We start from the raw sequence: 26,030 nt of genomic DNA on the forward strand, positions 1-26,030 counted from the left end.
ATAATAGTCCCTACCTCATTGGGCTGTCATAAGGACCGGAGATGGCGCATAGTAATGATGACAATGCTGGTGGTGATGATAAGAATAAATTTGGACATTTACTATGTGCCAGACATTGTACTAAAATGTATGCATTAGCTTGCTTGAGGTGCTCAGAAAAAATGCTTGGCATGTAATGGGCACTGGATACATTTTAAGCAGCATTATTATCAAGTACTATGTAGAAGAGTGAGAAAATTACTTTGGGGGACATGAATATTCAAGACATATAAATGTTTCAGGTTACTTCTTTGTTACGATGGAAACTTGATGCAAAAAGAGGCATTCATCAAGGTGGATTAGAAACAATTGCAAATCTCAGACTTTACCCAACAGAGGTGTATTTCTCACTTACATGACATGTCCAACAGGGGTCAGCCTGGGGTTCGGCTCATCAAGGTACTCAGCCTTTGGCCGATGGATAGTCCATCTTGACATGTGTTTCCACAGTTACAAAAACATAGAAAAGGAAGACTGGAGGAGAGATGCAGCAATTAAATGCTTCTACTCAGAAGTAATATCTCTTGCTCTTATTTTTTTGGCCAAAGCAAGCCATTTGGTCACACATAACTTGAATGTGGTCGAGAAATGCAATTAGAATGCACATATTTCAGGAAAATTAATAAAATACTTGTGAACGGCCTAATGGCTGGAGACCCTGATGACCACCACAGAAGAGCACACTGGATGGTGGACATTCTGTTGAAAAAATGTGAATAATAAGAGCTACCACGATCCGGGCACCCATTATATAATAGATATTGTGCCAGGTACTTTGCATTTATGTATCAGTTAACCCTCCCAATAAGGAAATCTTAATTTCCATGTTATAATGTGGAAACTGAGGCTTGAACAGGCTCACTTGGCCAGGCATGGTGTCTCATGCATGTAATCCTCTTGCTTTGGCAGGCCGAGGTGGGCACATCACTTGAGCCCAGAAGTTGGAGACCAGCCTGGGCAACATGCAAAACCCTGTCTCAACAACAACAACAACAACAACAAAAATTGAAAGTACAAAAATCAGCCAGGTGTGGTGACGGGTACTATAGTCCCAGCTACTAGGGAGGCTGAGGTGGGATGATCACCTGAGCCTGGGAGGTCGAGGCTGAGGTGAGCCATGATTGCACCACTGCACTCCAGCTTGGGTGACAGAGTGAGACCCTGTCTCAAAAAAAAACAAAAAACAAAAAACAAGGAGGCAAAGAGGCTCACTTGACAAAACATACTAGGTATTAAGGATAACTGAGCATCGTCTGCACAGGTTTTCCGAATTTACAGGGAAGTCCTTCAAAAAGAACAGTGCACTAGGAGGCTATAGAGACTGATTTCTAGTTCTTTTTTCTGGTTTTTAACACTCAAGCACATGCTAGGATGACAAACAGGTCTTGAGTGTCAACTCTGAGAGACTTGGGTTGGTTGCTAGAGAACTGCAATAAGAAGGCCTTCCAACGGGAATGAGTAATGTGATTGATTAACAATATCTGCTGTGGACATAGGGAGCGGGTGGCAGCATGGGAAACAGATCCATCTCTGGGCATTTCTCTTAACTTCTCTGGGTCTCTGTTATACCACCTGCCAAACAAGGTAAATAAACCTTACCTGAATCAACGTAAGAGCCTGGCTGAGATGATTTCTTGACGTCCTCAGAGGGCACCAAAACTTCTGTTTCTAGGTGCATATATTTGAACAGATTTTATGCACACAATTCCGTCATATATTCACAAAAGTCCATTTGTATATTGGGATGAGGTTGTGTAAGGGAACCCAACAGATTTAGTCACAGAAAACTTCTCCTAAAGATGGTGGAGCCGGAAGCCTTTGACAGGAGAGATGAATCATTTATTGGCACTGAGGTATGCCGATTACCATTTCCTACCAATCATCTGTGAGTTGGATATGCCTTTTGTTTTTTTTTTTTAAGACTAAGTCTCACTCTGTCACCCAGGCTGCAGTGCAGTGGCTTGATCTCAGCTCACTGCAACCTCTGCCTCCAGGGTTCAAGAGATTCTCCTGCCTAAGCCTCCTGAGTAGCTGGGATTACAGGCATGCATCACCACGCCCGGCTAATTTTTTTGTATTTTTAATAGAGATGGGGTTTCACCATGTTGGCCAGGCTGGTCTCCAACTCCTGACCTCAAGTGATCTGCCCACATTGGTCTCTCAAAGTGCTGGGATTACAGGTGTGAGCCACCGTGCCTGCAGACATTCCTCTTTGTTGATAAATCTGAAGACTGTCTTTCTCAGTCTGGAGTGGTGACTGTCAGACAAACATGCCTCATCTATTTGGTGGCTAGTTGGGGAATATACACAATATATTTTTCTTAAAAAATACAAGATGTATTAAGGTTCCAGCAGGAAATAGATGGCACACTCAAGGAGTTTAACTGAAGAGATTTTAACAAATATTCCATTTACACAAACAGGTATGATCTGGATGAAGAGAACCAACAAGGCTTGGTAAGATATTCAAGAGTTAGCAACAGTGGGAGGCCATTACTACTCATAGACCTGAAGGAACAACAGGAGGGAAAGGTGTTTCTAGGACCTGGGAATGCTGTGGTTAAACAAGGCTGCTCAACTGAGCCACGGCTGTAGGAACTCAACTGCTGCTTAGACTAGACAGTGGATAGAGAGAGGGTGAGGAGTACACACCCAGAACATTCTCTCCAAGACCCTTTGGTCATGCTACAGGGCAGAAAAGGGTAAATAATGGCTGTGGGAGGACAGAGGGAGAAGGCCTAGCACACCAGAATAGACATAGAAGGTAGAATACAAAATTCACATGAGTTTTAAAAGCATCACATCAGGGGAAACCAGGGAGGGAAAGGAAAGCTGGAGTGTAGGGAACACATTCCCCTCGACTTGGGGAACCAGGACATCAGCCTGGGAGGAGGGAACTGGGAGCTCAACAAAATGCAAACTATTTTCTTGAACCTGGAATCTTTGGAGGCAGGTGATAACTAATGCTTTCCCGTTAAATTTGAGAAAAGTTTCTTGTGAACATGTCCACTTACTTTTTGAAGCTAAGGTGAAACAGAGGAATTGTTTTTGGCCCAGTTTGGGTTAGAAGATTAAGAAGATAATGTGTATGGCCTTTGGCAGGCACAAGTGAAAGAGCCCCAAAGCCCCTTGGGATGAAGGTTGGGACCCATTTGAATAGTGGAGATGGTCTTTTCAGAGCTCTTTTTTGTTGTTGCTTATACGTTGGAAAATTTTCTTTTCTCTTTAACAAAGGAGGCCATCCCAGTCCACCAATCAGATCAACGCTATCTATTTACAATGCTGCACCTGTTGGCCTGGAAACCCATTCCAGCGGCTGGAATGGTCAGAACAGGGGTACTGTCATGTTTTCTTGTTCTTTTCTTGGTTCTCCTCCTCCACAAAGAGCCAAACACTCCTCCTGAGATCCCACCATGAGGGCAGAAGAAGAGGCTACATTGCACTGTACATCTGCATTGTCTAATTTGGTAGCCTCCAGCCACAGGTGGACATTTGAATCTAAAATAAAATTAACTAAAATTAAGTAAATAAAAAATTTAGTAAATAAAAAATTTAGCTGCATTGCATGTGCTCCCTAGGCACACATGGCTGATGGCTACTGCATCAGACAGTGCATAATAAAATTTCCATCATTACAGAAAGCTCTATTGGACAGACTCATCTAGATCCTTGTGCATACCACTGGTTGGGCTAGGGGGCTGGCAACAGGATTCAAAAGCTGTCTTTACCCACAGAATCCTCTCTTCGATGACTGGTGACTCTGGACTTGTATAGTTTTCCTATGCGACTAGCAAAATAGTGATGATGATGGTGATAATAGTGAGCTAAATTTATTTAGCCCTAAATATGTGCCAAATAGTACATTAAGAGATCTATCATATCATTTAATTACCACCACAACCCTGAGAAAGACATCGTTATCATCTCCATTTAAATGAAGCAGAAACTGAGGCTGAGGGAAATTGTGGTCACACAACTATTCAGTTATGCTATGTGAGATTACCACTATTCAGACATTTTAAAATGCAAATGGAAACTTCATATGGCTTAACCTCTTAGTCAATGGCAGAGCCAGGTTTCAAACCCAGACCCAAAGACTGTGTCAAGTTAACGGAGGCTAAGCTTTGTAAATGACCACCTTGAAACCTATGTCATAGGAGTGTTGAAGGATTAAGTGACATAATGTTGGTTTTGTGCCTGGTACACAGTGAGGCTTATGAAACATTCTTTTTGTTTTAACTTCCTTCGATCTGTCAGTTCCTTCCCTTGCTGGGAAGGCAGTGCTGAGCAGATGTGGCCAGTGAGATTGGGAGGAGTGGGCCACTGTCGTTTCCCAGATTCCCTCCCAGGGATCTGGAAAAGTCCATCTTTGTCATCAAGACCTCTCCTGACCCTTCCTCCACAGGTCCCTACCCCTTTCTCTCAGGCAGTGTCTTCTGCTGGGAAGGTCTGGACCATTCTCTCTGGGCTTCAAGCAGGGATGGGGTGATGGACATTGGCCCTGCCTAACAGCCCCAGCAGATGCATTTCATCAGTAAATCCCTCCCCTTGGAGACCGCAGAAGGAGCAGGAAGGCTGGAGGTCGACAGGAACAGGCGGCTGCTGCAGTGAGGGTGTTAGGTGGTTATGTAAGCTGTGCTCCAGACCTGCACGTTGTAACTTTGTTTGCATGATTGTATCTGGCAAAGAAACTAATTAGAAATTTCTCTCTTTTATATTTGGCAAGAGGGGAGAGAAGTCTCCCTTGGCTGAGAGGTCTGTTGTTTGGGTGGGTTTTTTAGGACTTGGGGGTAATTTTCATCCATAAGAGGAAACTCAAAAGCAATAGTACAGGATTGCCAGATTTAGCAAATGAAAGTACAGGACACCTTAAATTTAAATTTTAAATAAACAGTTTTTTAGTAGAAGTATACACCATGCAATATTTGTAAAATGCTTCTACTAAAAATTATTTATCTTGAAATTTAACTGGTGCTATGGTTGGGATGTGTCTCCTCCAAAATTCAGCTGTTGCCAATGTGATCGTTTTCAGAGGTGGATCCTTTAAGAGGTGATTAAGCCATGAGAGCTCCTCCCTCCTGACAGCACGTAAGGTCCTTATAAAGAGGGATTCCTGTAGTGTTTGGCAAGCTTGCTCTTCTACCACGAGAGAATAGAGTGCTCGTCCTCCCCTCAGGAGGATGCAGCAATAAGGAACCGTTTTGGAAACAGAAAGGAGCTCTCACCAGACAACCGAACCTACACATGCCTTGATTTTGGGATTCCCAGACTCCAGAACTGTGAGCAGTAAGTGTCTGTTCTTTATAAATTACCCAGCCTGTAGTATTCTGTGTTAGCAGCACAGAGTAAGACATTCCAGGCATCCTGTATTTTATCTGGCAACCTTAGAACAGTAGGGCGTCTGTTCACCCTTCAGAGGCCAGGTCATTGCTGATAAGAACGCTTGGGAGTAAGGGGGAGAGGGATCTAAATAGAGTTCACCAGTTACAGCCTCCTTTCATAATCATAGCTCCTTATGGGAAGGCAGAACAAACTGATTTAGACCCCTCGCTCTCAACATGTGTTCCCTTGCACAAGCGCCATCAGCATCACCTGGAACTTGTCAGAAATGCAAATCCTTGAGCTCCATCCCAAGCCTACTGATTCATACCCCAAGGACAGGGCCCAGCATGCTCAGCTTTAACAAGCCCTCCAGGTGATGCTGATGACACAAGTTTAGCCCTCCATCAAGAGCCTTGGGGATCAGACAGACCTGGGCTTGAACCCCAGTCCCACTGTTTACTGGCTGTGTGAACGTAGTGGAATTACTTAACTTCTCCAAGCTTCCATTTCTTCCTCAATTAAAAAGTAATCCGATAGCTTATTAAGGGATGTATTAAATATTAAAATTATATGCTCCATATGCAGTCCAAATTTCCTGTCATTGTAGGCAACTCTTCTTATTTTTTCTCTCTCTGTTGCTTGAATCAGCAATTTATTCTTATGACACAAGTATAGGTCCAGCCATGCCCTGAGACAAATTTGAGGGTCTGCATGGCAAGCTCCAGTTACAGGGCAATCTTTGTGTGCTCAGTTCAAAGGAGCATTTAATTTTCAACACTTCCATTTCCAATAGTCCCAAGGAAGGACAAAGAAATTAAGAGGAAAAGGTTACAGGGAGAGAAAGGACCAATTTTCTGTGGGCACTTGTTCTCTAATCCAACCGTGAGAGTGGAGGGCCACACTCATTTAATTCCTTTTGCCCACAGCATTTGTTCAGGAGGCAGGATATTTTTTTTTCTTCCTTTTGTGGAAAAGAGAGAAAAAGGAGGCCTGAGTTGGTGAGGACAGTGTGGGGGCTCCTTCTAATGGGTGAGGATTAGTACATTTAGGCATGTTTCACGAGTCCAATCTGGGGGCTCCCATATTAAATCTAGACAAGAGTTTCTCCAGTTTGGCACTATTGACATTTTGGGTCAGATAATTCTTTATTATGGGGGCTGTCCTTTACCTTGTAGGATGTTTAGCAACATCCTCAGCCCCTACCTCCTAGATGCCAGAAGTCTCCCTTCTTGGCCCTCACAGTATTGGCAATCAAAACCATCTCTAGACATCAGATGGCCTCTGGGGAATGAATTTGCCTTTGAGAACCAGTGGTCTAGAGATTTCATTAGATAACATCCACTTAAACAATTTTAATAGCTATCGTTTATTGAGCATTTACACATATCTATTATCCCCAGACTCATTTTACAAGGCAGGTGGTTTTATTTATTTATTTATTTATTTGAGACAGGTTGGAGTGCAGTGATGTGGTTATAGCTTACTCTAACCTCAAACTCCTGGGCTCAAGTGTTCTCACCTCAGTCTTCCAAGTAGCTGGGACTACAGGTGTGGGCCAGCACCCCCAGATAATTTTTAATAAGTTTTTGTAGCGGCAGGGTCTCACTGTGTTGCTCAGGCTGGCAGGTTAAGTATTGCCTACACTTTACAGTTGAAGAAACTGAGGCTTAAAGGGTTAGAATCGCTTGCCTGAAACCATACAGCTGGTAGCTCTGGGATTCTGACTAAGGTTGGTCTAACTGCAAAGCTTGTATGATTCCTGCTGTAACACTCCCTCTCTCGGGAAAGTTAAGAATTTTTTAAAACTTTAAAGTAAAAAAAATTTTCTCAAGTCCAAAAACATTTATTCAGTTAGATGCCATGAGAAGCTACAAGAGAAAGCTAAGCTGTTGCTCCTCTCAGGTTTTCAATATCAATGTCATTGAGAAGGTCAGATGTTTCACACAACACAGTGAAAGAGCGCTATGAGACATTCTGAGTTTGGGCCAAAATGAGTATTTCTAGAGGCAGAACTTTGTGAACGAAATGGCCTTTGTGTATGTCTGCTTCACATTTCCTTTTGCTGCCAATCATAATGATTTAAAAAAAAAAAAAGAGAGCAATGAAGCCTTTGAAGTTCATGGAATCTACCAGCCACATGTCCTATAAAATATTAATTCTCTTGTCTTGGAGTGGGCTGTGGGTTGCTTCCAGCCAAACACTTAGCTATCTTCTTTCTGGCTCTCTGCATGAAGTTCACCTCTCCCCTCTCCCTACGTATGGCAGTATACTCATAGGCCTTCAGCTTGCTGTAGTAATCAGAAAACTTGTTGTAGAGGATGGAAATGGGCATCCCGTTGAGAATGATCCCGAAAGCAATGCAGAGGAAGGCAAAAAACCTGCCCAGGTGGGTCTCTGGGTACATGTCTCCGTAGCCCACAGTGGAGATGCTCACCTGTAGAAGAAGGAAAGCAGGATGGAATTGTTAGCACTAAGATCGGAGAGGAGAAGAAAGGGAGAGGAGTAGGCAGGGAAGCGTCCTCCCTGTGGGTACACATGGGAAGTGTAATGGCTTCCCATGGAGCCTGCTTTAGGAGGTACCAGGAAGACTCCCTGTAGGACGTGTGTCATGAAAAGAACAGAAGCTGTGGATGGAGCTGAAAGACTTTGACTGAAATCCTGACTACGACTCATGCATGTTTGAATGTAAGATATGGGAGGAGGTAATACCTATTTGAAAGGGTTGTTGTAAAGAGCATTTAAAAGAGTACGTTAAGTTGCTGGTGTAGAATGTGCTCAGTAAATGATCTTTGCCTCCCTAACTCAGCTGGGACCAGATTCAGGATAGCGGGTCCCTGGGTTTGCCTGTACACTGTATGTATTAGAAAAATCTTAGGCTTAGAACAGTCAGACCTGGGTTCAAGTCCTGACTCTGAATCTTTCCAGCTGAGTGACCTGGGGCAAAACCTTCAGACTCTCTCTCTCTCTCTCTCTTTTTTTTTTTTTAATTTAAAACAGAAGACAACCATCTAACTCCCAGGATTCTTGTGAAGGCTAAATAAGAAAATGAATATAAAGCACTGAACACAGTACCGGGCATACAAAAGGCATGAAATTCCTCCACTGTCTTCCTCTCATCTTTAAAATGACAATTATAACACTTCTCAAAGCTGTTATTATGTAGTTCAAATGAGAGACTCTATATGAAGGTGCTTTAATTGCAGATGTCTGGAGAAACACTCTCATTATTTTGTAAAGGGGCTTTTGTAAGACATCACTGACCAAAAATATGTTCACCCCTGCATGAAATACTTCCCATTACTCTTGTCATACTGATTTAAATCCCACTGATTGGAGATTTATTTAGGTTAACAAGCTTCTGTTTTAAAATGCAGATACCCATGGGACTAGTTATCAGTTACCAGAGAAAACCCTGTGAAAATTCCTTGGGGACTGTTTTTTATGCCTCATGTACTCCCTCTGATCCCCCAGAGTATTGGCTAAATTACTAGAAGCCTTTTAAGCAGAGCTGTTGCTCACAGTTGTAAAAATTTTTGCATTGCACAACTCCAGGGGGCACTCTTTGCTTTGTGTATTTGGGTAGTTGTTGCCATAATTTTCCAGCAGACGGCAGTGAAGCATACGGTCATCTTGTTGATCCATGCTGAAGTGGCTGTTAGCAGTGTAAATATTTTTGTTTTGATGATGTAAGGGTTAGTTTGAACCTAGAACAGTGCAGTTGATTGATCAGAATAAAATGAAGAAGTGAGCCAGCTGGACAAAACTGGGGGCACTGATAAGAACCACAGGCCCATGAAAAAAGGAAGGGTATACCTCCTTTCTGGGGCTGATGATGCACCTCCTCTCACTCACTGCCCTGTCTCTGGTGAGAGGTCATGCAGCCTTTTTCTGCAGGGTCAGAATACAAGCAAGCATCCAAGAGAGGCAATGTGGTGTAGATAAGCTGAAGCAAACAGTGACTACAGTAGACTTACGGGTCTGAAGCCACTTCCCAGCTGAAGAAGTTGGGCAGATCACCTAAATTCTCTTGGCCTCAGTTTCCGCTTTTGAAATGTGTGGTTTCTACCTCACAGAGTTGTTATAGGAATTGAAGGAGTGCCTGGCACAGGGTGTGTAAGCAATAATATTAGTATATATATATATATGTATATCATGTAGGCAATCCCAGGGTCCCCCATTCTGGAGCTGGCCCCCACTGAGGAGAGGCAAAGACCAACATTTATTGAGTGCATTCTACACCAGCAACTCTATATACGCTATGCTTATCAGACCTTCAGGCTGTGGAAACAAGCTCCTCCCTGACTCCGCCCTCTGGCTCCAGCAGAGAATCTCCTTTTCCCAACATCTGGACCAAGGGGTGATGTGAGGCAGAGATAAAGTGAGATTGTGGATTAATCTCAAAGTCCTCTTGGTTGCGTGAGTGGGTGTGTGTTTCCTGTCATTGACCACACCAAAAGTCAAAGAACCCCAGGCCGATCTCTCTCCAGGTGTGTGAGCTGAACAATAGCTTTCATTTGTCACGAACACCATCAATCGCACCTCTGGGTGAAAGTTTAGGCAACTTTCCCTGGAGGAGGCCTAAAGGGAGTTTGGATTTAGGAGTGAGTGGCAGGAAGGGGTAGTTTAGAACAGCAGTCCCCAACCTTTTTGGCACCAGGGACCAGTTTTGTGGAAGACAATTTTTCCCATGGATGCGGTGGGGGGAGGGGATGGTTTCGGGATGAAGCTGTTCCATCTCAGGTTGTCAGGTATTAGTTAGATTCTCGTAAGGAGCAAGCAACCTAGATCCTCCGCATGCACAATTCATAATAGGGTTCCCACTCCTACGAGAATCTAACGCTGTGGCTGATCTGACAGGAGGCAGAACTTAGGCGGTAATGATTGATGGCCCTCCACTCATCTCCTGCTGTGTGGCCGGGTTCCTAACAGGCCACAGACAAGTACCAGTCCATAGCCCCGCGATTGGGGACCCCTGGTTTAGAACATGAGACATCCACGGAAGTCCAATGCAAACGCCTGAGGAAACAAGTCACTTAAGGGTTCAGGATGGCGGGGATGGGAGAGGGCAGGAAGACACCAAGGAAGAAAATAATTAAATAAACTGCTTATTTTCAACTTTTGATCATTCTGCACACTGGCTTTGCTTCACCCTTAAGCCAAACTTCTTCTTCTTTTTTTTTTTTTTTGGCTGAACTTTGAGTGAAAAGTCAAAGAGAACTGGCTTAAAGAAGAATAAATATTTGATGTGCATAATATGGTCCAAATATTTTTGTATATCTTCGATCTCTATTTTTAGAGAACAGATCTCTTCTGTTAGAAGGCTGTGTGTGACTGATCCCCAATAATTTGTTCAAAATGTACAGTTAATTTGTGTGTTGTCTATTTTGTGAATAATTTGACTCAACAAGTGATCTGTTTCTTGCTCCTTGGCTCCAGGAGGAACTCAGGATTCTTTGGCTTTGGGGAACTTTTTCTCCACATTCCATAGGCCAAGCCATTTCTCCCTAGATGGGAATTAAAAGCTGAAGGCCCCAGACTGACCCAAGTGACCTCACAGAATGAGTTGTCACATTAGCAGGAGTTGGGTTTGGAAATGTGACCAAAATTTCCACAATCCATCTTAATATCCTGAAGAAAACTGGCTAGCCCAGCAACTCTGCAAACTGGAAATTTAACCATTCTGCTGTAAACATACATACTTTCCTTAGCCTTGGGTCCCAAAGCCAGAACGTGACCTTCCCCTGGCAGTTTACTCATTAAACAGCAAATCCTGGCCTGCCAAATATTATGAGGATAAGCAGCAAATTTTTCTCCAAAACTTCAGAATACTTGGATTTCTCATTTAACACGCAAGTTTGTTTCCCTCATAATGAACAAGGAATAGAATAAATCTTGGCAGCCAGTAGTCCATGCATTCAGGAATTTATGATCCTAGGGAATAAAACTTATTTTTCAAAATAACACTCTTTCTGTTTTCCAAAGGAATTAGAGGTGGTGAAGATGGACCTTTTTTTCGATAAAATTATTATAAGCCTCAATACACGTTGCCCTTCAAAGGATTCAGCTTCAAAGGCTGTACTTACTCATGCTTTTGTTGCAACAACTATATTTGGAATTCCTCTTTCAAATTATAATCTTCACAGTCGATTCAGTGGCAGCAAGTGGTCACATCCACCTTGATGGTTTACTCTAAGTGTCAATCTTAAACTAAAGTGTCTTACCTATTTTAAAATATTGAATCTAGCCTTAAAAAGATAAAGATTTAGCAACATGGAAGCAAGTGGATGTGTCACAAACTCTGAAGGTAATTCCTCAGTGGAATTCAAAGAATGTCTTGATTAGTGGAAGCACTGTTAGAACAAGGTCATGGGTGACTACCTTCAAGAGAACAACAACCCTCATCTGTACATTACAGTTCTGACATGTATGTAAATGGTACAATAAGGGGTAGGTGTGCACAGCTAAAGCAAAACCACAAATGTAAGTTTGAGATCTAGTAATCTATCCACAGAAAGGTGTGCAATAATGATGCTGTCCACATCCTCAGCTTCCTTGCGTTTCTCCCTGCCCTCAACAGTGCTGTCGTGTTCCACTCACATCCTATTGGCTGACATGAGGAACATACTTTAAAGATATAAAAGGAGTCCACTCCAAAATTGGGAATCCATAAGATCAAAAGTAGTAACAATGCCTAAGAGCCTTTACCCCGTCTATAGCTCCTGTGCTATTTCTGAAGGAGCTAGAACTCTACTACTTTCTGTGCCATATATTTATATGTTGTCTCTTAGTCCCAAGCCTGACACCCTTCTGTATTTTATTCTGTAATTCCAGAACTGGGAGTCTGCAAACTACATTTCCCAGATTCACTTGCCCACTGTCTTCTAGTTATGTTCTGCCTGTGAGAGACTGGAAGATGGTGTGAGGACATAAGGGTCTCTAATCCTGCCTCTGGTTTCTGCCGTCATTCCTCCAATTGCAGCTAATAGTTATGGTTCAGGCATTTTTTGGCATTCGTGGCATCAGCCTCGTGGTGCCAATTTAGGAGTCCCTGCAACAGCTACACAGAGGCCCCTCCTCTGGACTCTTAGCTTCTGGTAGCAACACCTTTTCCCATTTATTCTCCCAATTCTAGGGCCAATAGCTACTCCCTGCAGTTACCAATCTCTGTATTATCTCAGTTTTCTGCTTTTCCAGTCTTTTTTCCTTCTAGTCTTCTAACAACTATCTATTTCCCTGTATTAAATTCCCTGTTTGAAATATTCACCTTGGTATCTGTTTTCCTGACTGCTACCTAATTTATTTTTCAAATGGGTTTCCTCAAAGCAATCGGTGAACAAAAATAAAATAATTTCAGTGATCTTGTAAGTGCCACCCATTGGCAAGGTAATGAAAACATACCTTAGGGAAACACAGATGGGAGCAAGGTCTCTGGGACAAAATGATCTGGTGCCTCAACTAGAGATCAATTTTGTTTCTGAGAAGTTAGTTTTTGAAGGAATGAGTTCATGCCATAGTTTCCTGTTTGGTTTCTACAGCTTTAACTTGCCCTGAAAAACTCAGAAGGAAATGGTTCATTGAAAGTCTACTTATTCTTTTCTACTTAAAAATATACCCGCCCTCTGCCACCTCCCCCCCACAACAAAAAAAAAAGAAAAAAAAATGTGGTAATACATTGAGGCTAAAAAAAAAAAAGTAAAAGAAAACCCATACCCACACAGGAGGCCGATGATTACAGCTTCATCATAGAGCCCATTGTTCTCGTTTAGCTGTGCCGTGCGTTTCTTACCCCCAGGCAATCCAGAGAGCCCCAAGATGCCTGGAGCTGCTTTAGGCGTGGGCCTGTTTATCTGGACTCTCAGAAGTTCTCCCATGAGGGAACAGCTGACCTTCTCATATGTTTTATAGGCTCTTTCTTTTCCTCAGCAGAAAAATAATCATTTCTGTTTTATTTTCTTCCCAAATGAATGTAGAAGCAAAGATTATTGCTTCCATGTGATAAAGACTATCAACTAGTCAGGTATGGTAGCTTCTATTTATTGCAGACTTACTATAGGCTAGCAGTTTACATATGTTTCCTATTACATTAGTGCTCACAAATAACCTCCATTTGACAGATGAAAAAGACAGGTCTATCTTACATCCTAATACATGAGCATTTGTAGACATAAGTGTCCAGGAGGGATTTGTTTTGCAGCTGCAGGAGAATTCACAGTAATGAAAATTACTGTATTTTTCTTAAATCCCTGAGTTGAATTACAGAGAAAGTTTGCAGGATCCTTGGCATAGAGAGAAGAAAGATTATTAAAAGCAAGTCAGATTTGGTGTTGCCTGAAAGTATTGAAAATACATAAAAGAATGGATAAGAGAAACTCTCTGTGATGTGGGATGAATGTTTCACAAAGGATACAGCCCCACAATGGTGAAATAAAATGCCAATTATATTTTTCTTTATCTCATCTTTAAAGTTTCAATTTGTGAGTGTATATTTTCTGATATGTATAATATATTTGGGCAGTAATATATTACTGCAGGAGAAAGACTGCATTATTGGAACTAATTCTTTACATCTTTCTGTATCCAAGCTGTTTGCCATATAACTTTGCAGTGCCCTCCTATGGTGGGTGAGCTAACCTGCCCTGCCCTTTGACTTGCAGCTTGGCCATGTGACTTACTCTGGCCAATGGGCTGAGCAAATGCCATGAACAGAAGCATATGAGGTGTTTGCATGATGGGGCTTGCATTCTCTGTCTTATTCTTTGCCACAGCCATGGACATGTGGCTGCTGGAGTCTGCTAGAGGAATGCAGACATGTGGCCTAGTCTCTCCCTTCATGCCAGCTGACCATCAGGCATGTGAATGAGTAATGACAGCCTCATGAAAGAGAAGAACCTTCTAGTTGAAATCACAGTAAATGCTGACTTTTAAATTCATGAGCTAAAGAAATGGTTAATGTTTTAAGCCATTGAGTTTCAGGGGTGTTTGTGATGCATCGTTATTATGGCAATAAGTAACTTCTAATTTATTTATAAATAAATATACATTTATCATGGGTATGTGCCCCAAATTTTTAAAAATAAGATGCATGATCAATAAAATCAGTTACTTTTAGGAATACTCTTCTCAGATTGTCATATCTGTTTAGTCAGGTGCATTTAGATGAATCTCTTTTCATCTTTCAAACTTTATCTCAATGTCATCTTCTCCAACAGGGCTTCTCTGACTATCCCACTAAAGACAGACTCTACCGCTTGAATCACTCTCAATCTTGTTACCCCACACAAGCTGTAGCAATACCTGAAATTATTTATTATCTGTCTTTCTCCATTAGAATGTAAGCTCCACAAGAGAAAGAACTTCATTGTGTTTTCTTCTCCTACGCTGTATCCCTAGTGTTTAGAATATTACTGGGCACGTTGGAGGTGCTCAAAAACTTACTGTTCAGTGAATGAATAAGGTGAATTTTTGTGGGTTACATGACAAATCGGTCCTAACACTTTGTTTCTTTTCACTTTGCATCTACATATTGGAAACAAGACATTTTGTCCACACCACTTCAAAATGTTCTTTTCTCTGTTGAGAATATGAACCTTTAGTCTGTATTATGCAGTGTAGTTAGAACTATAGAGAAGAACTGGATTAATAACATAGCAGTCCTGGGGAACAGAGCAGTCTTAGAATATTCAAGGGCAGTTGCTCCCACTGTTTTCGTAGATTAGTTTAGAAATAAATAAAATGATCAGTCTTTTATCTAATTTATAATGAATTTCACTGGTATAAATAATTTTCAGAATAAAATGGACAAAGACCATTGATAAAGGGTAACGTTTGTAAATGGGATGGTTGGAACATGCAAAATTTGGCCTGTGAAAATAGTGGCTGGCCGGGAGCGGTGGCTCACGCCTGTAATCCCAGCACTTTGGGAGACCCAGGCGGGCGGATCCCGAGGTTAGGAGATTGAGATCGTCCTGGCTAGCACTGTGAAACCCCATCTCTACTAAAAACACAAAAAATTAGCTGGGCATGGTTGCAGGTGCCTGTAGTCCCAGCTACTCTGAAGGCTGAGCCAGGAAAATGGCCTGAACCCGGAAGGCAGAGCTTGCAGTGAGCCGAGATCGCACCACTGCACTCCAGCCTGGGCGACAGAGCGAGCCTCCATCTCAAAAAAAAAAGAAAAAAGAAAATAGTGGCTGATAGAGGTAATGGCTTCAAAAGGAAATTCGTACAGTTAAGAGCAATAATTGGTAACATTTATTATTGATAAAAACTGGTGATTCAATTTTTGTAAAATTTATGAAAAACATTGATTTTGAGTTAAATAATGCCAGTTAACATAAAAAGAGATAATTTGAAAGGTTTAGACTTCATTGTACGTTGAACGGATCAGAAATTTAAGTGAGATCAACAGGTATTCAGTTCAAAAAAAATTTACTGGTAAAAATACAACATGAGTAACATTATTCTTCATGTATTTTATTTTAATTAAAATTTTTTCTCTAGCCATATCCCTTTGAAAGTAACATAACTTGCATCAAAGTATTTGTTAATATTCAAAAAAAGGTTGAAAAAACTTTTGTGAATTAAAACTGCAGTATCAAAGAGTGTACTAGATCCAGTGCCTACATGCACTAGCCTTTAAAGATGTTTAGATGAATAGAAATTTGACTCTCAAGTGTTGTATCGTATCATCAGCGTGTGGATTTACTCTTCTGCTTTCCTGCTTTAGTCACCTCCAAAGTAAATGTCATTTGCTGGGGACAAATCATCAACCACGAGCCTCATCTGTACACATGGTTTATCTACTATGGGGATGACCTTTCATCACTTGGAATATGATCAGAGAAGCAGAATTTGGCCAGCTCATTCAGAAGAGCATTGTGTCATCCTGTCCCTGAAGAGAGCTCACATATCCCCTATACATATGAGCTCCCTGCTTTCAAGGGAAGGAGGACTCACTGAACTGCAGACTTTTACATGTCCAACCTCCCCTTTTAGAGGTGAGAAAGCAGAACTGGAAGTGTGGGATTAAGGTTTCACAGTTAATTATTCAGGGTCATGGTTAATTATTGACAGGTCTGAGACTAGAATCAGGTTTTCTAGATCTTCTATCATGCTACATTGCACTGTCAGTGGCCTTGGGTTGGTTTGTCTCAGAAGTGTATACCAGACTATGGGTTATGACATACACAATGTTAATGTTGAAAATATCTACTTTCTGACATGGGAAAACTAGTGATATTTGCTTAATGTCTTTAAAGGTATTACAATCTACTTTTCAAAAGAAAACTAAGGAAACCATACATTCAATTCTTTCCTTCATATATGCCAACTTATTCATTGATCTGAGAAGACCTGATTAACATTTATTTCCAGAGATTCAGCTACCACAGCTCAAAATACAAATATTTGAGTAAACAGCACAAGTTATAAAAAGGCAAAGGCCAGGCCGGGCGCGGTGGCTCAAGCCTGTAATCCCAGCACTTTGGGAGGCCGAGGCGGGCGGATCACGAGGTCAGGAGATCGAGACCATCCTGGCTAACACGGTGAAACCCCGTCTCTACTAAAAATACAAAAAATTAGCTGGGCGTGGTGGCGGGCGCCTGTAATCCCAGCTACTCAGGAGGCTGAGGCAGAAGAATGGCATGAACCCGAGAGGTGGAGCTTGCAGTGAGCCGAGATCGTGCCAGTGCACTCCAGCCTGGGGGACAGAGAAAGACTCCGTCTCAAAAAAAAAAAAAAAAAGCAAAGGCCAAAGAAAACAATGACAAAAAATAACTATTACACTAATTGTACAAATTCAGCAATGCATGCAAAAGAACTAAAACTTGAGACAGTGCTTGAGTGTGGGAAAGGCATGGATTTTGGAGTTGGACAGGCTTGAGTTTCACTTCTGGCTTTGCCACCTCTAGGTGTGTGTCCACACTCAAACTCTCTGTACTTCGATTTCACTGTCTGTAAAATGGGGCAATAATACAGGGTCCTGAAAGAACTTCAGTGAAGTCAGAGCAAGTTTCAGTTTGAGATGCTTCTTTCCACACTTAGATTTAACTGGAACCAGAGGTGGTGGGATTTCAGTTAGAGTCGACATGGTTCAGCCAAGTCTCGCCTCCTTCTCTGCATAAATCTACAGTTTCTTTCAAAAACTGAAGCCATTTCTGCTTGTCCCCTTAAAAAAAATGGTGGCCATAACCATCTCAAAGGCTGTGATGCCAAAATGAGATAAGCTTTGTCAGGACACTGGATGGTCAATAACTGGTAAATAACAGTAATGATGACGAATCTTCTTTAAAATCTGTCTTTCAAAGGTTTGAAGACTAAATCTAGATTTGGAGATTTCTACGACTAAGCCAAATTCAGTTACTTACTGATCTGCTGAGATTCTCTTTCCAACACTTTGACATCCACCGCCGTTTTGTTAGCTGTATGCAGCGATTGGTGGTGGGGAGGAAGAAGAGGATCAGAAGCCAAAGCCTGGTGGCTGATAACCAGGGAAGGGAGGAGCAGCTCACCGGGCTGGGAAGAGGATGGGAAAGCCCAGGGCCAAGGTACTCACCGCGGCCCACCACCAAGAGTGGGGGATGGTGGTGAAGTTGGTGCTGGGCACATCGTGTTCCACAGAGTAAACGGCCGCAGAGAAAGTGAAGATGCCCATGGCGATGAAGAGCAGCAGGCAGCCCACCTGCTGGTAGCACTGGCGCAGCGTGAAGCCGAAGGCGCGCAGTCCCGTGGAGTGACGCGCCAGCTTGAGGATGCGGAAGATGCGCATGAGGCGCATGACGCGCAACACCTGACCCACCTTCCCCACGCTGCCCACCGTCTGGCCGCGTTGGTGCTCCTCGCCCGTGAAGCACTCGAGCAGCAGCTGAAGGTAGAGTGGCAGGATGGCCACCAGGTCCACGAGGTTGAGGGCGCTGCGCGCGAAGCGCCTCAGGTCGGGCGTGGAGACGAGGCGCAGCAGGTACTCGAGTGTGAAGAAGCCGATGCACAGCATCTCCACGTGCTCCAGGATGGGCCGCAGGTCTGGGCCGCCGTCGTCCCGCTCCGAGTGCTGCTGCATCTCCTCCACGGTGTTGAGCGCCAGCGCCACCACGGAGACGAGCACGAAGATGCTGGAGGCCACCCCGATGGCCTTGGCGGCCACCGAGGAGAAGGGCTTCTCCATGAGGTTCCAGAGGCGGCGCCGCTGCGGGCCGTAGAAGCGCATGTCGCGGAACAGTTCCTCCGCCTCCTCCACCTGCGCCTGCGCGCGCAGCTCGTGCTGGATCTTGAGCTGTTCGCTCAGCTCGTCGCGCCGCTCCTCGAAGCAGATGCGGCAGCAGCGCGGCGTGTACTTGAGCCGCACGCCCCAATAGCCCAGCTCCTCCAGGAAGCAGCGCGGACACAGCTCATCGAGCACCAGCAGCACCCCGGACAAGTAGAAGTTGTAGACCAGCTGGAAGACGGCCGGGTCGCGGTCGAAGAAGTATTCGTCTGTCTGCTCCTCGTAGTCGTCGCACAGGCTTAGCTGGCGGCTGCGGCTAGTGGAGGTCGCCAGGCGACCTAGGCGCGTCTTGGGGAAGCTGGCCAGCTCGCAGTATTCCAGCTGGTAGCTGTGGCCACCCACGTTCACATTCAGTGTGGACAGCAGGGCCGGAGGGTCGCTGGGGCCTTCAGGCTTGGCAGTGGTGACCTCCTCTGCCTGCTGGGCCTCCTCTGCCGAGTCGTCCTTCCACTGGTCCTCCTCCTCCCCATCTTCGTCTTCCTCGATGTAGTAGTTATAGTTGCCCTCTGTCCAGCCTTGGATGCTGGCCTGGGAGCCGGAACGGGCACCCAGGGAGCAAATGCTCCTGCGGTGTTGGCTGCCCTCATTCTCCGTCGTGTTCCAGGGCTTATAGCTCCAGGACCGTCTCCTCTCGCTCTGTTTCAGCATGGCTGCGGAGAGTGGACTCCGTGCTTTTTCCTCCTGGCTGTCGTAGGATCCCTAACCTGCTCACTGCCTCTAGGAGGATGGATCACGTGGCCTGCACTGTCTTAGAGAGGCCAGCCTGGACCAGCACACCCAGGGGCTCAGACATTGCCACCGGAGCTGCCCCTCCTGAGGTCCTGGGCAGGCCAGCCCAGCCTGCAGGGTCTGAACGCAGTCAGCTGTTGACTGCTCTAATCTCGCTGATTTGGAAGAAGCAAGTGTTAGGAGGGATTTAGAACCTCTTAGCCCATTTCCTCCCCGACTCCCTTGACCCTGTGACGTAGAAGATGATTATGTGGTCTTAAGTCTCTAGAGAATCAGAAGAAGGCAGAGATTATTGCTAATAAAAATGTCAGTCAACCTTGCTCTTAGGAAGTGCTCAGTGTATGTGTGCTGAGATGAAATCAACTGAATTAGCTATAGAATACGGATGCCTGTGTCTTCAGCTTCATGGTTGAGATGGTAGCCTCTGCCCTAGGTAAACTCACCATTAGCAGGGATGACACATAGCAACGGAGCAAAGCTGACTTCATGACAAGTCAGTTTCCCTCTCAGCATAACTCTTTGTTTAGAGCATATAAGATCTAAAGCCATCTCCTTCTTGTCCATTCACATCATCACATTTTTTTTTTAAATGGATTCTCCCTGCGGCACTGCTCAGGTCAATTCAGATCTTTGTCAGCTTCAGCTTCTCTCTCTCTCCTTTTTATCTCCTCCCTTTCTCTTAAAGGATAGGGACATGTTTCAAGGTAGAATTCCAGGAATGGTAGGAAGATGTTTTTAGGGCCTCAAAACCCTGCTCAGCAATATTAGGTCATATTTAAAGGGAGCCTGACTTCCAAAAAAAGGAGTCTTCTTCATTCTTCAAAACATCACTTTAAAAAAAAAACCCTCTTCATGATAGGCACGGTGCAAATGCTGGATATGCAAATACGATGGAGACACAGTTGTAGCACTGAAAGAACTCCTGGTTTTGTTGGGGATATAAACATGCAAGGATAACAAAAGATGCAGTAAATACTGGGGAGGAGAGAAGCGGGAGAGATTTGCTTTGAGCAGGGAATTGGTTTTTTGATTCAATTTATTTTGCATAGCTAATACACATTCATGATAAAAAATTTTAAAGGTACAAAGGCATATTACAGTAGAAAGCTTATGTCTTTCCCAACCATAATTTCAAGCCATCAGGTGTACCTCAAGGAAGCAACCACTATTACTACCTTTTGGCTATCCTTCCAGAAATATTCTAAACATATACAAGCAAAAATATACCTACCTTTATCCATCATCTCTATACCTCTTTATTATTAATAGAAATCATAGAATGCTATACACTTTGCCTTTTCCAGTTGGCCATATAAAAGCTGTTTTCGTATTTGAACACAAATATCTACCTTATTTTAAAAATAGCCACTGAGCACTTTCCTAATGACAGACATTCAAGATGTTTCTACCTTTGCTTTTATAGACAATTATGCAACAAATACCTTATATGTACATCACTTTACACATGTTCAAGATTTATAAAGGATAAATTCTTAGAGGTGAGATTACTAGGTCAAAGATTGCACATTTGTAACTTTGATTAGTAGTGCTAAATTTCTCTCCATAAAAGTTTTATCAATTTAGAATTCACCATCAATGGTTGAAAATGTCTTATCATACTTTTTTAACTCCACCAATTTTGTAAGTGAAAATGATGTGTAGGTTAATTTGTATTTCTTATAAATGTGATTGAACACTTTTTCATGTGATTAAAAGCTATTTCTTTTTCTGGGAACTGTTCATCTACTTTGCCTATATTTTCCATTGAATTGTTTACATTTTTCTTATTGACTTGTAGGAGAGCTTAATATATTATGAAAAAAGACCCTTTACTTGTGATATGGATTGCAAACTTTTTCTCAGTTTTTCCTTTAATATTTTTTCCATGTAACAATCTTTATTTTATGACTTCTGGGTGTTGTGTAGTATTAGAAAAGGCTTCACTTCTCTGTAATTAAAAATTTTCTTTTTATAGTTTTATTTTTAACATCAGAAATTAATTTCGATGTAAAGAGTGAAGTAGGGGCCTAACTTCGTTTTCCAAGCTTTTATCCAGATGTTTCAACACATTAATTGCATAATCCATCATTTCCTCACTGATTTGTGGTGCTATCTTTGTCACTTAGTTGAGTTTTAACTATGCTTCAGAGTTGTTGAGACGGGTAACATGATGAGGTCTGCATCTGCTAGCGTGGCATTCACCAATGTTGTTTAGCTTGCAGTGGGCCTCAGACCTACAAGCTTATGGGAAAGCTTCTTACCAGGCTTAGCCTTTAAGTTCCTGTGTTTCTAGCGTTCCCTTTTTGGAATACAACATTGATGTTGTTTTGCTAGCCACACACTCAATTGCTTTCCAAGTCTATCTTTGCTTTATATTGTGCTGAGTACTGCCATAATAGATTTTGCATGTTGCATAAATTCACCTTTTCTCTTTAGAACCAATTATACTATTATAAAAAGTAAAGACTGGGTGCGGTGGCTCACGCCTGTAATCCTAGCACTTTGGGAGGCCGAGGTAGGTGGATCACTTGAAGTAAGGAGTTTGAGACCAGCCTGGCCAACATGGTGAAACCCCATCTCTACTAAAAATACAAAAATTAGCCGGGCTGGGCATGCTGGCGGGTGCATGTAATCCCAGCTACTCAGGAGGCTGACAAACAAGAATTATTTGAACCCGGGAGACAGAGGTTGCAGTGAGCCGAGATCATGCTGCTATACTCCAGCCTCGGTGACAGAGTGAGACTTGGTCTCAAAAAAAAAAAAAAAAAAGTAAAAATATCACCATTTTCATATTTTTATCATCTTTTTCAACTAAAATAATATACTACTTTTTTTTTTTTTTTTTTTTTTAGACAGAGTCTCTCTGTGTTGCCCATGCTAGAGTGCAGTGGCGTGATGTCGGCTCACTGCAACCTCTGCCTCCTAGGTTCAAGCAATTCTTCTGCTTCAGCCTCCTGAGTAGCTGGGATTACAGGCACCCGCCTTCAGGCCGGGCTAATTTTGTATTTTTAGTAGAGATGGGGTTTCACCATGTTGGCCAGGCTGGTCCTGAACTCCTGATGTCAGGTGATCCACTCACCTTGGTCTCCCAAAATGCTGGGATTACAGGAGTGAGCCACCACGCCCAACCCGTATACTACCACTTATCCAAACTTTCAACACTTAAAAACTATGGAGTTAGTAATGTTTGTATGGCATCTAGAAGCTAAGCACAAACACCACATCCATACCGTAGATTGAGGAATATTACATGGGTAGACCACACTTAAGTGACGATTACACCCCTGGTATGAGTAGTTGCTTGGATTTTTCCCTGATGTATATGCATGTAAGTGCAACATTAGATGATTATGCACATATATAGACACAGTTTCTAATAAAACTGTCATCCAACAATGGTTGACTCATAACGTGGAAAGCACCCTCTTTATTTTATTTTATTTTATTTTACTTTACATTCCAGGATACAGGTGCAGAACGTGTAGGACTGTTACATAGGTGTACACGTGCCATGGTGGTTTGCTGCAGCTATCAACCCGTCATCTAAGTTTTCAGCCCTGCATGCATTAGCTATTTGTCCTAACGCTCTCCCTCCCCTCACCCCTCATTCCGACTGGCCACGGTGTGTGTCGTTACCCTCCCTGTGTCCATGTGTTCTCATTGTTCAGCTCCCAATTTTGAGTGAGAACATGTGGTGTTTGCTTTTCTATTCCTGTCTTAGTTTGCTGAGGATGATGACTTCCATTTTCATCCATGTCTCTGCAAAGGACATAATCCTTTTTTTGGCTGCATAGTATTCCGTGGGAAAGCACCCTCTTTCTGAGTGCATTTAACAATCAGTCGAGCAGGCTGCAAGGGAGACGTGCACAGGGTGGAAAGTAGGACTGGATGACCTTCATGTCCCCTTCTTGCCTTTAAATTACTAAGATGCTAGGTCTTTGCTTGATAATCCATTTATCTTGAATTCTCTTCCGACCTTTTTGTTAAATCTTTGGCTTCCAAAAGTCAGCTCAGACGTTGTCTTTCTCTTTCAGGGATTCTTCTCTGACATCGCTCTGTTTCTCCAAGGTGAATCAGCTGTCCCATCTCAGTGTCTTCATTTAAGATAGTATATACCACTAGCTTACAACATGAGACACTTGTTTTAAATAAGAGTGATTAAATTTTTTTCCTCTAAAAGTTACATAAGTGCATTGTAGAAAAATTTAAAAATAGAAATCAGAATACCAACAATTGATACAATATTAAATAGTAAATAGAATGTCCACATACTGTTATGTTAACGTTTACACCAATCCTATAGTATAGGTGCTATTATTAATCGTAATTTACAGATGAGAAAACAGATACAAGTTAAGTGTCTGTTTTACAGTAGCTTGGCCAGAATGTCATTATTATGATTCTGGTTATTGTTATTGTTTGTTAATCGACAGGTGAAAATTGCATTACATTTTTGCTTTAACCAACTCTATATTAATGATTTATTTACATGTTCCTCGTCTCCTCTAAAGTCTTTAAGGGAAAGGATGATCTTGTCTCTGTGGCCCCAGCACTAAGAAGGGGGTCTAGTAGGGTAGCAGATTTAAAAAAATTATTGAAAGGATATGCAGAATCTTACCATATGACCTCTTACAACTGCATGTGGATCTACCATGATCTTAACATAAAAAGTGAAAGAATATTACTCTGCATTGACATAGCCCCAGTCCTCACTTCGAAGGAAAGAAAACGAGTAATCTTTGCGGAACAGTGGCTGAGATTTATAGAGATTTTCCTTGTTGACAGAGATTTACAGGCAGCACAGTACAGTAAAAAGAAGACTGGAATGCAAACAGACTTGATTTTGTATTCTAGTTACAAAGTTTGGGCAAATTACTTAACCTCTTTTAGGTTCTGTTTTTGCATATATAAAATGGGTTACTGGAACATCTGCTCATATAAAGAGAATACTTCTTTACTTTATTTTTCCCTGGTCTATGCCCAAAACTTGGCATAAAATAAGTACTCCTCAAAAGACAGTCATCTCTCCCTCATCTAGCCACCTCCTACCCCAGTTCCTGACTCTACACCTATAGCACACAAATAAGTTCATTTTTATTACCTGTAGAGTTTCTTAGTACAGAAATAATGGTTACATTCTTAGTCTACCATTAACATTAATTCCTTTATATGAAGGCAGCACTGACTGATAGAATTTTCTATGTGGATGGTAATGTTCTTATGGGTTAAAACATGGCAAATGCCACAGAGGAATGGAAATTTAAAATTTGATTTAATTTTAATTAATATATATTAATTAAATCAATGTTTGTTATAATTAATTAATATATATATATATTTTGAGACAGGATCTGGCTCTGTCACCCATGCTGGAGTGCAGGGCACGATCTTAGCTCACTGCAACCTCCACTTCCTGAACTCAAGCCATCTTCCCACCTCACCCTCCCAAGGAGCCAGGACTATAGGTGCAGCCACCGTGGCTGGCTAATTTTTTTTTTTTTTTTTTTGTAGAGATTAGATTTCACCATGTTGTCCAGGCTAATCTCAAACTCTTGAGCTGTAGCAATCTACCCACTTTGGCCTCACAGAATGCTGCGACTACAGGCATGAGCACCCGCACCTGGCCTTAATTAATTTATATTTAAATTTGAACAGTCACATGTGGCTAGTGGCTACCATGTTGGAAAGTGTAGTGTTAAGCTATCAGCTGCGTCCAGATCCATCTCTCTTAAATACACAGGGTTCTTAAACCTCTTAATCAAATGAGTTTGCCAGCATAAAGTGGCCTGCTACTTCTGAGAGTAAAAGCGAATGTGACAGGGAGAAAGGAATTTTGATAAAATGAATAGGATGATGGGACAGGATTGAGAAGCATGAGCAAGTAGAGAGCAGGCTTGGGATGGGGGCATTTCAGAATGGATTCAGGATGGCGTGGCGAGAATAATATTGAAAGAGTTGAACTGAGGTAAATGGTAGGAATCGCAAGAGTACTGAAAATAAACAACTTTACAAATTTACTCAGACCTAGTTGTGAAAGGCAGAGGGAGAGAGGCAGACAGAAGGGAACTTTGGCATTTACTTGGGAAACTACATTTCCTTTAGGGCCTTTGAAAGTAAGTGACTAAGATTGTAATTGTAAAATGGGAAGTTAAAATAAATAGCTGGATAATTTGATAGTCAAACAAAAATAAATTATTCTAAAAAACATAACAATCTCCCCACTCCCAATAAAGGAAAAAAGAGTAGGTCTTTCCCCCCCATCCCCCCAAAGCTTGTGTTAAGTCTGGTAAGTTTCTTCCAGTAATTGAATTATTTGTTCACTTCCTCTTTACATTTGCCTGTCTTGCCATAGGTGAGATGTGGAATGAATGGGAGCAGCAGTTGATTACAAAGTGTCCTATTTGGTTGAAATTCTTGCTGACTAAATTAAAGTGGTCTGTGAGTTTAGAAAAAGGAAGAGTAAATGATGGGTAGAAGAGGAGGCTGTAACTAAGCATTCTTTTTATCAATGTCTTGTAATAAAGCTTAAATCTGGAGGGTGCATCCATTTTCCCAAAGCACATCCATCCACTTTAATTCTCTTTTCAAAAGATAAAGAACCTGAGACTTAGAGCTGTGGGTTTTCAGCCTGCTGGTGGTTGACAGAGCTGGATCTGGATCTGGGACACATGTATCTGCCTCT

At 42.4% G+C, this 26,030-nt stretch overlaps 1 protein-coding gene across 1 annotated transcript; it reads right to left on the reverse strand.

The window, feature by feature from the left end:
- Nucleotides 1-7,188: 7,188 nt before the first annotated feature.
- On the reverse strand, nt 7,189-19,496 carry KCNV2 (potassium voltage-gated channel modifier subfamily V member 2). Its single transcript, XM_055294345.1, has 2 exons — nt 17,912-19,496; nt 7,189-7,795 (listed from the first exon to the last, which is right to left on the reverse strand). The coding sequence occupies exons 1-2, from the start codon at nt 19,265-19,267 to the stop codon at nt 7,514-7,516; spliced, it is 1,638 nt and encodes a 545-aa protein (XP_055150320.1). The 5' UTR covers nt 19,268-19,496; the 3' UTR covers nt 7,189-7,513.
- Nucleotides 19,497-26,030: the final 6,534 nt, after the last annotated feature.

This window comes from Symphalangus syndactylus, chromosome 9 (assembly GCF_028878055.3).
Source record: "Symphalangus syndactylus isolate Jambi chromosome 9, NHGRI_mSymSyn1-v2.1_pri, whole genome shotgun sequence".
Classification (NCBI taxonomy): Eukaryota; Metazoa; Chordata; class Mammalia; order Primates; family Hylobatidae; genus Symphalangus; species Symphalangus syndactylus.